The 14,061-nt window shown below is 41.4% G+C and overlaps 1 protein-coding gene across 6 annotated transcripts in view; it reads right to left on the bottom strand.

Annotated features, from left to right (window-relative positions):
- The window catches only part of NBEAL1 (neurobeachin like 1), a 125,302-nt gene that overhangs the window by 25,003 nt on the left and 86,238 nt on the right, over positions 1 to 14,061 (bottom strand). For 5 of the 6 annotated variants that reach the window (XM_069983363.1, XM_069983362.1, XM_069983364.1 and 2 more), the window contains 15 exons: positions 13,127 to 13,705; positions 12,554 to 12,729; positions 12,301 to 12,451; positions 10,316 to 10,444; positions 8,831 to 9,136; positions 7,768 to 7,917; positions 6,314 to 6,471; positions 6,104 to 6,228; positions 5,630 to 5,750; positions 3,047 to 3,195; positions 2,379 to 2,512; positions 1,736 to 1,837; positions 1,224 to 1,319; positions 956 to 1,080; positions 558 to 698 (listed from right to left, as the gene is read on the bottom strand). In XM_069983363.1, coding sequence (XP_069839464.1) covers positions 558 to 698; positions 956 to 1,080; positions 1,224 to 1,319; positions 1,736 to 1,837; positions 2,379 to 2,512; positions 3,047 to 3,195; positions 5,630 to 5,750; positions 6,104 to 6,228; positions 6,314 to 6,471; positions 7,768 to 7,917; positions 8,831 to 9,136; positions 10,316 to 10,444; positions 12,301 to 12,451; positions 12,554 to 12,729; positions 13,127 to 13,705 — 2,642 coding nt within the window. The remainder of the gene's footprint in view (positions 1 to 557; positions 699 to 955; positions 1,081 to 1,223; positions 1,320 to 1,735; positions 1,838 to 2,378; positions 2,513 to 3,046; positions 3,196 to 5,629; positions 5,751 to 6,103; positions 6,229 to 6,313; positions 6,472 to 7,767; positions 7,918 to 8,830; positions 9,137 to 10,315; positions 10,445 to 12,300; positions 12,452 to 12,553; positions 12,730 to 13,126; positions 13,706 to 14,061) is intronic. The other variant, XM_069983365.1, reaches the window with a different exon arrangement.

Below are 14,061 nucleotides of genomic sequence, written 5' to 3'. Positions count from 1 at the left end.
TTTCAAATACCATCAGTTCATTAGTATCTTATTGACCCTCAAAGATTAAAAAAAAAAAAACCCAGGAAACCCAGTCCTTTCTGCAGTGTTGCTTTGTTGCTAGTGGTAAATTGTGTAATAGATTTGGTGCTGCTAGGATATGATCATGTGTGGTGGTGGTATTTGGTTGGTACAGCTTAGAGTAAACTGGGTGCTCAGTGGGAGTATTTGGAGCTGCATGGTGGAACGTGTTTGTTGTGAAACCCCAGCATCAGCACTGACTGGGGAGACGTGAAAGTTAAAAAAGCTCTGTTCATGAGGAAATTCAGTTAAATGAAACCTATTACTTTTTAATGTCCAGGACAGCTGCAGTGTAGTAGAGGAAATTAGGTAGAACAAAATCCCAATAACAATGCTATTATTACTAATCTGATTAGGTATCTGATCTGATAAAAAAATGGACATTATGGAGGACACTTATATCCAAGAAAAAGGGAACCCTACTTTTCTAGCACTGGGATACTTGTCCCTGACAGGTCCAGTAAACACTACAACAAGTATCTCTGTCATAAATTTACCTTCCACTCTGAAGCTGGATGTGCAGGGTAGTGAATGGTTCCACACGAATAAGGTAGTGCATGACACCAGCAGCATTGGAGTAGTGTGTACCATAGTGAAAATTGTCAATCTTTCCTGAAGGATCTTCAAAGCTTTCATACCTGAAATACATGGTTTTGTTAACTTTTGTATACTTTAAACATTTTTTAATTAAACAGAAGGAATATTTTCCAAGTATAAGATCAGTTTCAGATGTGCATAATACCAGCACAATTAACATCAATATTACTGTGGCAAATCCCTGCCTAAGCGCAGGGCAGCACCGTAGGACCATTATTAAATTAATTCATATTAACCTGATACAACGCTAGAATGCAATGCCCTGGAGTATTGTTATAATGTTTCATTTCTTACTTACTTCTCCCGAACAGAAGAAGCATTCTTTTCATTCACTACCCCAATGGGCTTGGACAGGTCCCTAAATACAGCTGGGTTGTTCAGGTCCAGCTCTTCTGATGTATAATCTTGAAGCACCCATGGAAACTGAAACAAACAATGCAGTTTTACTATGAGGCTGTTGATATGTAATTATCAAAGTTTACAAAAGTTATCAAACCCATAACCTGATATCTTATAAAGAAGAAAACTGTGTGGACATTGTGGACATACTCATACATATAACTCACCACTGGGTACTGTGCTAAATCGTTGTATGTTCTTCCAGCTATTGTATTTAGCTGAATGAGGTAGTCAAAATTTGAAATCTCTCTATTCACCCATTTCTAGAGAAAGAGTAAAAAATACATTATTACTATATATTCAAACTGTACAGGAAATAGAACATTTTACATCTCAAAACGGGTTACAATGAAATGTGGCAGTGTATTCCTGTGGATGAGGATAGTGATGTGTACGTCACATGCTGCTCCATGTGCAGCAGTGTTGTGGACAAAATCACCATACCGTCCCTGTGGTCGAGCCTTGTAATAGGTTTAGTAAACTAGTGCCGACCTTAAGCACTCTTATGTTGCTCATCGGCACACATTATAGACTCTTAGAATGGGGTTCCTCTGGGGTAATGTCATGTGATGGCCATTTTTCTTAAAAATGTCAAAACCTTTGATAAAAGGGTTTAACACAAGTATATATCAATTTTCAGTTACTTAATGACATCATTGTACACAATCATGTCACTTACTTGTGTAAGGCCTGATGCTTTTAATAGCTCCTGTGGAGACCTCGATCCATATAGATTTGGAAGACGGAGAGAAAAAACGCGACTGTACACTTTATTTCTGACCTAAATAATTGTAAAACATTAAATTAGAGTTTACATTTTGGTTAAAGAAAACAATATGGACTATATAAACAAAAATACAACAATAAATCTTCATGACTTTAGTCAGTATACAGCAGATCAGTTTTCTGGTTTGGTTTCATATTGGCCAGAACAACATAAAAATATTTATGGCATAGGCTGGCAGGAATGATAAAGGAACATGGCATAGAAACACAGAAGTTTGTTGGCAGAAGGAGACAATCTTCCAGTCCATCTATTTTCCCCTTTATATCTACATAGACCAGGTGAGCTTTTTCCACTGACAATCTCAAGTCCCACAGGTATAAGTTATAACAATTATATTGTTTGCTATAATCATGAGGTAAATGCATCTTCAACTCTTAGCGCAGAGTAAATATGTATACAGTACATGTGCTAATTTGGCTAGTAGGAGAATGGAACTGTATCTGTAATATGCTGCCCCTATAAAGGACAGATCTCAATACATATCTTTACTGTTTGTATTACAGGCACAGGACAGATACAAATGCACAATTCTTACCTCCTTTTTAAAATTCAAGAAGTAGTTGGTCTGATCAACTAGAAATATTTCCAAGGCTGATCTCCTCAAGTTGTACCGGCGTAAATGAATCTCCCTTATCTGAGAAAGCAGCCACTTGAAATCATACCCCACACCTGCAAGAAGATGAGGTACCATTGGTTCCAAATGTATCCTTAAAGGAGATGTTCGGCAATTAAAAAAATTCCACAGCCGGCAAGGGTGTTCGTTCATCATTGCTTACCCCTCCCCATGCCCGCAACGCGCCAAAGGACCCCCACCAGAACGACTGGGGGGGGGCTGTCCTGGTTGATGGACTGCACGCTCAGCTACTCAGTGACTGCAGCAGTGTCCCTCCCCAGTCACTGACTGGCTGAGTAGGCAGTCCATTAACTGGATTGTGAAGTCGTATTGCAAAAGATTCCAGAGCCTGGCAAGGGGTCCCGGACCAGTAATCCAGCGCTGGAGAGGCATAGGGAGAGGCGAGTTGATAGAGCAGCTGGACATTTACTCTGTAGTATTCTCCAACAGGCTCATGACAATAAAATATTAGGTTTTGGAAAACTTCTCTAAAATGTCTATTATTACCACTACAACTTTTTGAACATTAAGTTCTTGCAGGATTATATTTTAGCTTTAGGTTCCCCTATTCTGTAAATCAGGGATTTTACCTTCTTCTTTTTCAGTGCTGCCATCGTAGAAATAAATATGCTGAGTGGTAACTTCTAAACGGCCAGGAATAACATCCATTACAGTGATAAGCTCGCAGTCTTCAGATAGAACCGTTTTCTCCTTCTGACTCAATTCTTCTTTTTCACTTCTTAAAACAAGCAATTTATTTCAAATTACATTTTGTTTTTAAAAAGAATCAAAGGACAGTAAACATGAAGAAAGAGAACCTATACTGCCTGAAAGACAGGTCCCAGTACCTCACAGTGCATGCAGTGAATGGTATACAGTTACCAGGAGTGGAGGTTAGACGAGGTGGCTTTCAATGACAGTGTCTAATGACAGTAATCACAGGGCTGAGAGAAGCCCAGCACTCAGGCTGTCATTCATGCCTGATTGTCAGGAAGAGGGTGACTGAAGCCACTGTGTCCCCTCCCCTGTGACTGCATAACAGTTACTGCACACACTGTTTAAAGCAAATGTACTATCAGTGCAAGTGTTACACAATGGATAGAGCAGTCCTTTTTTGAACAGTGGCCCGGTTCCCTTGTACAGCACTGTTCTCTTCCCGGGCATTAAAATCAATGGAGCCTCATCATAGAGGGGAGGAGGTTTCCTCCCACTTGAGGCGGATCGGCCTGCTTCCAGTGCTTTACCCTTGGCCAGTGCCTAGGAATAGAACGGCGCCTGGGCCGTGGTTCCAAAGAAAAGGCATCGGCTTACCCACGTCATTCTATCCATGTGCAAAACTTAAAGTGAATGTACTGATGGTACATTTGCTTTAAAGCTATTTTTTAGCTCTATTCTGCATCATATAGAGCAGAGAACAACAGAGTTCTTATGCTGTTCTCTTCACCTGTGAGGCACCTAGGACCTGCCAGAATCTCTTTAATGCTTAAAAGGGTTATCCAGTGTTAGAAAAACATGGCTACTTTCTTCCAGAAACAGTGTGACTCTTGTCTTCAGTTCAAGTGTGGTTTGCAATTAAGCTCCATTTGCTACAAAACATTCAAGCTGCAAATCCCCAACCAGAGACAAGAGTTGCGCTGTCTGTGAAAGAAAGTGGCCATGTATATTCCTAACCATCACAGCTACGACATTTCCTGTCTGGCCTGCAGTGACGACATCACATAACTCATTCATATGATGATGCAGCCAATCATTAGCTTTGGTCATTGCTTACATGTATGTGAAAGATATAATTGATGTCATTGCTGCAGGTCCAGCAGGGAACAGTACAGAAAGAAAGGATATACAGATGAGTTAAGTTTTTTTCTTCTTCTAAGTAATGTTGGTTATTTTTATTATTATTATTATTATTATTTATTTATAAAGCGCCCTTAGTTCCAGAGCGCTATACAATAGATAGGCAACAGGCAGGAACAATACAAGATCAGAAAACATTACATGAAGGCAAAAGACAGACTGGTACATGGGGGAAGAGGACCCTGCCCGCGAGGGCTCACAATCTATGGGGTACAGGGAGAGAAACAGGAGGTAAAGTGCAGCCATTCAAGTGTGATGCAGAGTTATTGTAGGTTGTAGCCTTGTTTGAAGAGATGGGTTTTCAGGTTACTTTTGAAGGACTTGATGGTGGATAAGAGACGGATGTGTCGGGGTAGCGAGTTCCAGAGTATGGGGGAGGCTCGGGCAAAGTCTTGGAGGCGGTTGTGCGAGGTACGAACAAGGGGGGAGCGTAGACGGAGGTCACTGGAGGATCGAAGGTTGCGTGAGGGACGGTAGCGGGATATCAGGTCAGAGATGTAAGGAGGGGACAGGTTGTGGATTGCCTTGTATGTCATGGTCAACAATTTAAAGTCAATACGTTGGGCAATGGGGAGCCAGTGAAGGGATTGGCAGAGGGAAGAGGCTGAGGCAAAGCGAGGGGAAAGGTGGATAAGTCGGGCAGCAGAGTTAAGGACAGACTGGAGGGGATCAAGGGAGTTAGCTGGAAGGCCAGAGAGGAGGATGTTACAGTAGTCCAAGCGGGAGATAATGAGAGCATGGACCAGCAGTTTGGTGGAGTCAGGGGTGAGGAAAGAGCGGATTCTGGAAATGTTTTTGAGGTGAAGGCGGCAGGAGGTGGTCAGGGCCTGAATATGTTGTTTAAAGGACAGGGCAGAGTCAAAGGTGACGCCAAGGCAGCGGACTTGGGGGACAGGGGACAGAGTACAGCCATTGATAGTGATTGACAGATTAGAAGGCGGGGTGGAGTGAGATGGGGGAAAGATGATAAGTTCTGTTTTGTCCATGTTGAGTTTTAGAAAGCGGGAGGAGAAGAAGGAGGATATGGCCGATAGACACTCTGGAATCCTGGATAGCAAAGAGGTGACATCCGGACCAGAGAGGTAGATCTGAGTGTCATCGGCATAAAGATGGTACCTGAAGCCATGGGATTCTATGATATGTCCCAGGCCAGAGGTGTAGATGGAGAAGAGAAGAGGCCCGAGTACAGAGCCTTGGGGAACACCAACAGTAAGGGGACGAGGAGAGGAGGTGGTGTGGGTAATGTTGGTTACAATTCTTAGCCAGATTCTAGAGATTCCAGACAATCCCTTTTAAAAGTATCTATAATAAAAACATACGTTGTGGCTGTACTGTCTTCTTCAGGAAGCTCAAGCCCATCATCTTCCAAGTCACTAACTTTAACTTGTTTTACAGCTTCCAACAGTAGTGACTCACTAGAAAGTTCGGCGTGTGTGACACCTGCAAAAAAAAAAAAAAAAAATTAACGTAAAATAAATCTGCCATTACCATTTTTTACTTAAAGGGGTACTTTGGAGAGACAAAAAAATGGCTCCAAATGTTCTCAATAGATTGCTTTAATAAAGTAATAAAGATATATCACTTGGTAATTTAAAAAAAAAAAAATATATATATATATATACATATATATATATTTATATTCATATATATATGTTCAACCACATGGCAGCAGTAAGGTGCACCACGTCCCCTTTACTACCACCACCGTTTGTGTCGGTAACTATAGGGCTCTAAGCCCTGCAGTTCCTGATTTCCTAGAACATTTACAAGAAATCATCTAAATGTAAACTTACCCAAGTTATCACGCAAATTACTAGCTTCTAAATGGGGGTCAAAATTGTTATTTTGCACCAGTTTCAGCCTCATTCGTGAGTAGTTTTCTACATTGGAAAGTTTCCAGTATTCCCAGTTCTCTTTCCTTTAACAAAAATACAACAATACAGGATATAATCAAGAGCCACTGTACATAGTCAATGAAAAAAGAGCATTGAAGTGAAGCTAACCTGTCAGCCCAAGGCCCACGTTCGCAGGTGAGGTATCTTTGTGCTGCTTTCCATTGCCTTAACGTTGCAGTGTGCTGGCTGTTGATTTGCTTCAGCATACTATTGTAACGCAAATTCTCCTGGCGTGCCTTCCTATTAAATGGCTCCAAAAAAAATTCCTACACAGCAACAGGAAAAAAATCATGTTTGAAACTCAATAAACAAAAGACAAACGTTTTTGACACTGTTTAAGCGTTGGAAGAGGGGTAGTCTTATACAGCAAGTATATCCCAAACTCTATATTTTAACTGGAAAAGTTGGGGGTCGTCTTATACGCCCAGTCATCTTATATGCCGGAAAATACACGAATTCTAAAATTCATGTTATCCCTATTATGCAGGTCTGTACAATTTACAGCAATACCCAACTGATGTTGTTTTTGTCAGGTTTTTCTACTTTTTCTATGTAAATAGGATAATTTCTCTGCGTTGCCATATTCTGGTGCCTCTTTTTGATCTCTTTTAATCTTTTTGGAAAAAGAAGTGATCAAAAACAGTAATTTTGGTTTGGCTTATTCTTTTCTATATTCTATTCTTTTCTTTATTCTTTTACAGTGTTTATTGTGCTGGCTAAATAATATATTTAAATAATTTGTACATTTATGGATATGGTCCATTTATGGATGTGATGTGTCCATAGCCTTGTAAAACCTAAGTAATTGTACTGCTTTAAAACCCTCTGGTCCCCCGCTAGGTGATGGCGGGCCAGTCCAGTCATTGGTGGAGTGAGCTGCCACAGAGTGGAGGACCAGAGTTGGCGTCAGAAGGAATCAGGGGAGTGCCGACATGCAAGCATGAAATCTGCTGCAATTTGGTACATGTTAATGGACCCTTAACCTGCTGGGGTTACACTTTTCTCTGACCCCTACTGTTAACAGCAATTCTAAGTTGTACTACACAGCAGGTATAGGCTTTGTATGGAGCAGACTAATCCCACCCTGTACTCCTCTGTACACCACTTTGACACTTTGGAGTGTTAAAGGGCAACTATCAGTAGTTTAGACAAATCTAACCTGCTAATAGCTCTCTAGTGGGCACGAGGAGCTGAGGATGAAGGTATGTCTCTTACCTTCATCCTCAGCATTGTTCCCGTGCTGTTAGTTGTGAAATCCTTTGCCTAGTACAAAGTTAGGAGCACTGGGGGCTCCGAACCGGTCAGCCCCTTCTATCGATAATCATTGGGGGTGGACGGATTGGTGGAGCCCCAAGTGCCCCTAACGGCTCACCGGGCAGAGGATTTCACAGCTATCAGCACAGGAATGGCACTGAGGATGAAGGCAGCAGACATATCTTCATCCTCAGTGCCCTGGACCCACTAGGGACCTATCAGCAGGTTAGATTTGTCTGCTGGTAGTTCCACTCTAAGGAACCCAAAAACTAACTTAAAATACATAATGAGTTTTTAAAGACAAATACCTGAAATTTCAGCTTGCTTTCACCTCGCTCGCGCTCACGCTTGTGCATATTCACCATGTGGGCCTCATGGCAGTCCTTCCAATACAAAGCCATCTGTTCATGACTCTTGCTAAATGTGTCAGCTTCATACTGCTTCATATATGGTATAATCTGTTAAGAGTAGAGAAACACATTAACATAACATTTTTCCTACCACATTTTAGAGGGAAAAATGTTGTAACCATAACATACACTGAACATATCATGCTGCAGCTAAAAGAGCTCTAAAAGCAGAATATTGTGTAAATGACAATTATAGTGGCTACTGTTTTACATGTGACATCAGACTAAGGGCCCAATTACATGGGGCGATTATCGTGCAGAAAATGGTTATATCGCTCGAATTTAAACAATAATCGTCCTGTGTAATTGCAGGCAACAATCGAAAAATTGTTTGTGTGTTTCTGATCGTTGATTTAGATCTGACCCTTAAATCATCGCTAATCGTTCGCTGTAATTCCGCACTCGTTCACTAATCGTTCAGGGTAATTTCTCATCATTCCTTCTTTTGCTGGGATCAGATAAAGTAAACGATCATTATAACAATCGTAACTAACAACTGTCGCTCTGTGTAATATGGTAAACAATTTCAGGTTAACAATAATCTCGTTTGCGATCGTTTATCGTTAATTGTTAAAAATCGCTTAATCTAATAGGCCCCTAACTGAGGCCTGAATATTTTGGTGTTCTATATGCAAAAGCTCACTCCTCAGCAAGTCGAGGCCAACAGCTGTAACATATACATACCACCTTGTAATATATTTTATTTACTTATATAACGTCCTTCTGCCCCGTTTCACTTTGAGAATCTGCAAATTACCAGAGGCAGATATACCTGATTTCAAGTCATCTACACTGTAGTTAGGTTTATGGAAAGCTACCCCAAGGTTTGAGTCTAAATTTTAGGTTTAGCAACTTAGTATGCGCAATGCCTTAAGCTTGTATATCTTACAAAAGATTTTGGTTTGTTGTGTCCTAAACTGTCAGCAAATATAAAAAAAGAAAAAAAAAAAAAAAAACTTACAAATTTGTCTATAAAGATCCTCCATTCTTCTGACTTACAATAGTCCTGGAAGTCTTCAAACAAGGAAGGGCTCCCATTTGTAATTGGAAGGGATGGTAAATGAAGATTCATGAAGAGCAGTTCATATATTTTAGAAACAAGAGTCCTCACAATGGGAACAAGGAAGGAGTAGGTTTCAGATTTCTCCTGAATAGATTTGTTGAGGATCCCTTCCAGCTTCCCGAGCAGAAAACAAGCCTCTTCTTGCTTTTCAATCACTTTCGTTTGCAACAAAGTATTCAATTTAGCAGTGGCCATGGCACATACCTATGGAACAATGGACGGCCCTTAGAACAACAGTGACTGTATTCAAGACACAACCATCTCTCGAGAAAATCTAAACTTTTATAGTAATTAAGAACTGCTTAAATCTTAACTGGCTTTATTGTACAAAAAAAAATCAGTACACTGTGTATTGATAGGTACACCACAGCCATTTCAGGCCCCTTCTGCCATAGAAAACCACTGGCACCACTAGGGATACACGATGCACCAAAATATTGATACGACTATTGTTCTCTGCATCTGCGCCAGTTTCTTCATTTATAAATCAGCCCCCAGTGTACTGATATCCTCCTTCAGAATCCAGTCTGGCTACATCACCAAGGGGAGAGGATAGTGGTATATTGGGGGTGCTAGGCCCACCTTTAGTGCATAAAGTAGACCTTTTAGCATATTAAGAAACCGGGGCCGAAGATGGGAACAGGCGGCCACTTGAGAAAATAGGCTGTGCCACTGGGATCTATGTGCTTGTGCCGACTAGGCAATATACAAACTTTTTCTTTAGCCTTAGTGGTACATTCGCTTTAATATGCAGTACACTTCAGAAAACATGGCGGGCAATAAGCACAACCTCCTCCCGCCCATTAATGTCACCTGCACAACCAACCCACCACTCAACCCTTATAGCCAGCACCGAGTTATCGCGCATGCTAGCTATTTAAAGGGAGACTATTAGCAGGCTGGACAAATTTAACCTACTGATATGTCCTTATTGCACACAAAGAGATGAGGATGAAGGTAAGTTAGTAGTTTAATCCTGGGGCTAGTACAGCGGTTTGGTGCATTTTAGGATTTCCACCACCAGGGCACCAATCTGCTAACCACTTCTAATGCATATCTGCGGAGCGGGTCGGAGCTGTGAACTGGGGCTGGTAGTCCTGCCCCCAGTAAACCAAACCACCATACTAACCTCAGGATTAAACTACAAACTGCATGGAAATAGAGCTGCGTGCGCAATAGGGACATACCAGAAGGTTAGATTTGTCCAACCTGCTGAGTTTTCCTTTAACAGTGCCATAACCCCTTCAAAATTGACTCTATACACAGCAGGGGTCAGCTACTATGTGCTGGTTGATACTTTTTAAAGAACTTGTTTACTAATGAGAGTTTAAAAGTAAAGGACCAAAAATAATAAGTCTCTCTCTTGTAAAACATTTAACAAACCTGTAGATTGTCCTGACCAATAAAGCCAAGCAGAAGACGGAACTCTAGTTGAGAAAAGGTCTCAGATTCAAGACCAGCTGGATACCATACTGACAGGCTGTCCATAAGAGTGACTATCTCCTCCAGTAGCTGTAGAATAAACATATATTAAAATCAATTATATATGTGTATGTGCATCATTGTACTTTATGTCATCCAAATTCTAAGTAAAAACTCTTAGCTTTTACGAAAAAATTTCCTTAGAAGGGTTTTCTGGAATTTTAATATAACTTTCAAAATTAGCTAAAATTCTGTAAGGGTGAACACAACAGTGGACAGCACAAGAGATCTGAAGGTTACATTGACTTAACCCTTTAACCCTTTAAGGACATGGCCCATTTTCGTTTTACGTTTTCGGTTTTTCCTCCTTGTGTTTAAAAGGTCATAGCACTTGCATTTTTCCACCTAGAAACCCACATGACCCCTTATTTTTTGCGTCACTAATTGTACTTTGCAATTACAGGCTGAATTTTTGCATAAAGTACACTGCGAAACCAGAAAAAAAATTCAAAGTGTGGTGAAATTGAAAAAAAAAACGCATTTCTTTTATTTGGGGGAAATGTGTTTTTACTCCATTCGCCCTGGGGTAAAACTGACTTGTTATGCATGTTCCTCAAGTTGTTACGATTAAAACGATATATAACATGTATAACTTTCATTGTATCTGATGGCCTGTAAAAAATTCAAACCGTTGTTAACCAATATACGTTCCTTAAAATCGCTCCATTCCCAGGCTTATAGCGCTTTTATCCTTTGGTCTATGGGGCTGTGCGAGGTGTCATTTTTTGCGCCATGATGTGATCTTTCTATCGGTACCTTGATTGCCCATATACGTCTTTTTGATCGCTTTTTATTACATTTTTTCTGGATTTGATGCGACCAAAAATGCGCAATTTTGCACTTTGGGATTTTTTTGCGCTGACGCCGTTTACCGTACGAGATCAGGAATGTGATTAATTAATAGTTCGGGCGATTACGCACGCGGCGATACCAAACATGTTTATTTATTTATTTGTTTACTTTTATTTAAAACCTGGGAAAAGGGGGGTGATTCAGACTTTTATTAGGGGAGGGGGATTTTTACTATTAACAACACTTTATTTATTTTTTTTACACATATACTAGAAGCCCCCCTGGGGGACTTCTAGTATATACACTTGGATCTGTCATAGAGATCTCTGCAGCATAGATATGCTGCAGAGATCCATGAGATCGGCACTCGTTTGCTTTCGGCTGCTGCAGCCGAAAACGAACGAGTGCCGAGCCGAGGACGGCGCCATCTTGGACGCGTCCCCGGCCGGCATCAGTAATGGAGATCGCTCCTCCGGGACAAGGTCCCGGAGGAGCGATCTCCCCCACTAGACCCCAGGGAAACGTTGCCTCCGGTAATCGGAGGCAGCTGTCAACTTTGACAGCTGTCTCCGATTAGCTAATTAGCGGGCACGGCGATCAGACCGTGCCCGCTAATAGCAGCGGTCCCGGGCTACTCGCGGCACCCGGGATCGCGGGACTTCAAAGCGGGGCTTTGAAGTGCAAGTGAGGACATATGACGTACGCATATGTCCTATGTCCTTAAGAGGTTAAATAGAAGCTTTGACGCTAAACCATGCTGAAAAGCAGCAACATTCCACATCTGCTGCCATTCAGGTCAATGAGAGTTGAGCTTTGGGCAGGAATACAAGCCACTTTGGATGCAGAAAGAGTTTTTTTTGTGCATCCAAGACCCACATTAAACGAATCCGAACAAAGAAGTAAAAAAACAAACAGACATAAAATAACAATCATTGCGACTAAGGTGCAACCAGTTTCAAAGTAAGAGGGGTAATTTGTTCTTCACCAAAGTAATGCGAGTGTTTTATAACTTTAGGGTTATAAGCCTGCTATACTGGTTATAACAAAGAAATATAAGTTATGTGAAGCCTTTAGTAAAATTAGAAATACCTAACCTTTTCTGTCCACAAAGAATTATTGACCCGGCCCTCTGCTTGTAGAAAATCTTGTACAACGTGCAATAATCTGTTAGCATTTTCGGCATTGACCTGTGTCTTGGGATCTCTGTTTTCAGTTACAGCCCATTCTGGCATTTTCTCCAACAAGCTGCGCAGAGAAAATGTTATGGGACAAAAGTCATGAATGGCTTAATAAGAAAATGCTAACATACAAAGGGATGGGACAAGGTAAAAAACTTCAATGACATACTTCAATTTAATGACATCTGCTGGTCGCAGCAATTCATTTGACATCTCAAGGCTGGTAAGTGCGGAGAATACTTGTCCTCTTTCTATCCAGGTAGCATTATCAGACTTGTCGAGGCCTTTCCACATAAGACAGAGCAGAATGTCTGTAAGCAGCTGCACAAGCTCCTCTTCACAATCCTGAAGGATTTATTTTATATTAGGGACAGTATTGAGCACAATTATTTTGGCACAATTTAGGCAAATGTCTAAACTTGGTGCATTAGCAACGTCTTCACTGTAAAGGAACTGCTTTCAAATTGGACCTGTCAGTCCCTTTCCACGTATGGAGCGGAATACCGGGGTAGATGGGTGATAGGGTTATAAGACTAATCACACCTTTGCTGATGGCACTTTGTAGCATGTATGCCTATTCCCTCACACAACTCATACTGCCTGAGGGCAGTTTGTTGGGTACTAAGGACTTGATAGGTAATAAAGCAAAATGCTGAACTATGGCTGAATGTAAAGTTGGTCATACAATCGGCAGCGTCAAAAAGCAAAGAACATTGTAAACAGTGGTGAAAAGAAACCTTACCTCTTTGCTTTCTAAATTCACACTGAGGGAAAGATCATCCCTGAACAGGATATTATTTGAGCAGACAGACTCTTTATCAAGGCGATCCATGTTAAAAGACTTGGAGGACTCCACAGGTGAAGGTGTACTAGTTAAGCTTCCTGGAGTTTGATTTTCATTTCCCAATTCAAAATTAGCCAGTTCTAATGTTAGAAGTGAGTGGTCACTGGGCCATACTTCTGGGTCCTCCACTTGAAGCTGAGCTTCACTAAAAGATGGGTCATCTTCATCCAAGAGTGTATTTGTAGACTGCCTGCTTGAATTCAGACACTGGGTCTCTTCAGAACACCAGCTGTTGCATGCAACATTATTTGAAGAGTCTGGTTTATCTAAAACTGCCTTCCCAATGGGACTTTTTTGTGGCTCCTCATTCTTGGCACTTTTATTCTCTTCTTTAACAAAGTCTTGGCAATTTGCTTTATTATTCTTCTTAAATTCTGAGTTTTCCTTCATGAAGAAACGTACAAAGGTATCCTGCCAGCCAACTTGCTGCGCAATTTGTGAAGCTGCATCTGGGTGGAACTGAAGGATCTGAAGAACCTGTACAAATATAATATAGCAACATAATTATTTGTATAATGCTATCTAAACTACATCAGTCTAAGGGCGGTATTACACGGGCCGAGCAGGGCCTGATAATACCTGTAAACGAGCAGCGATCTGCTAGATCGTTGCTCGTTTACTGGGCCTATTACACGGCCCGATAATAGTTTGACAAGAGCTGCAAGGACGTCGTTTTGTCGGGCGCCGCGGCCTGTGATTGGCTGAGCGGCCTATCAGCTGACAGGCCGCTGTGAAGCTAGAGCGCGCGCGGGACCCCGGGAGAAGCGGACGGCAGGAGCAGCCCTGGAACGTGGATGGGTAATGTATATCGTTAGTCGCCGGCCACGCACCGC

The sequence above is a fragment of the Dendropsophus ebraccatus genome, chromosome 9 (genome assembly GCF_027789765.1).
Source record: "Dendropsophus ebraccatus isolate aDenEbr1 chromosome 9, aDenEbr1.pat, whole genome shotgun sequence".
Classification (NCBI taxonomy): domain Eukaryota; kingdom Metazoa; phylum Chordata; class Amphibia; order Anura; family Hylidae; genus Dendropsophus; species Dendropsophus ebraccatus.
The sequence above is the reverse complement of the archived record's forward strand: the minus strand, read 5'-3'. Positions and strand labels throughout refer to the sequence as shown.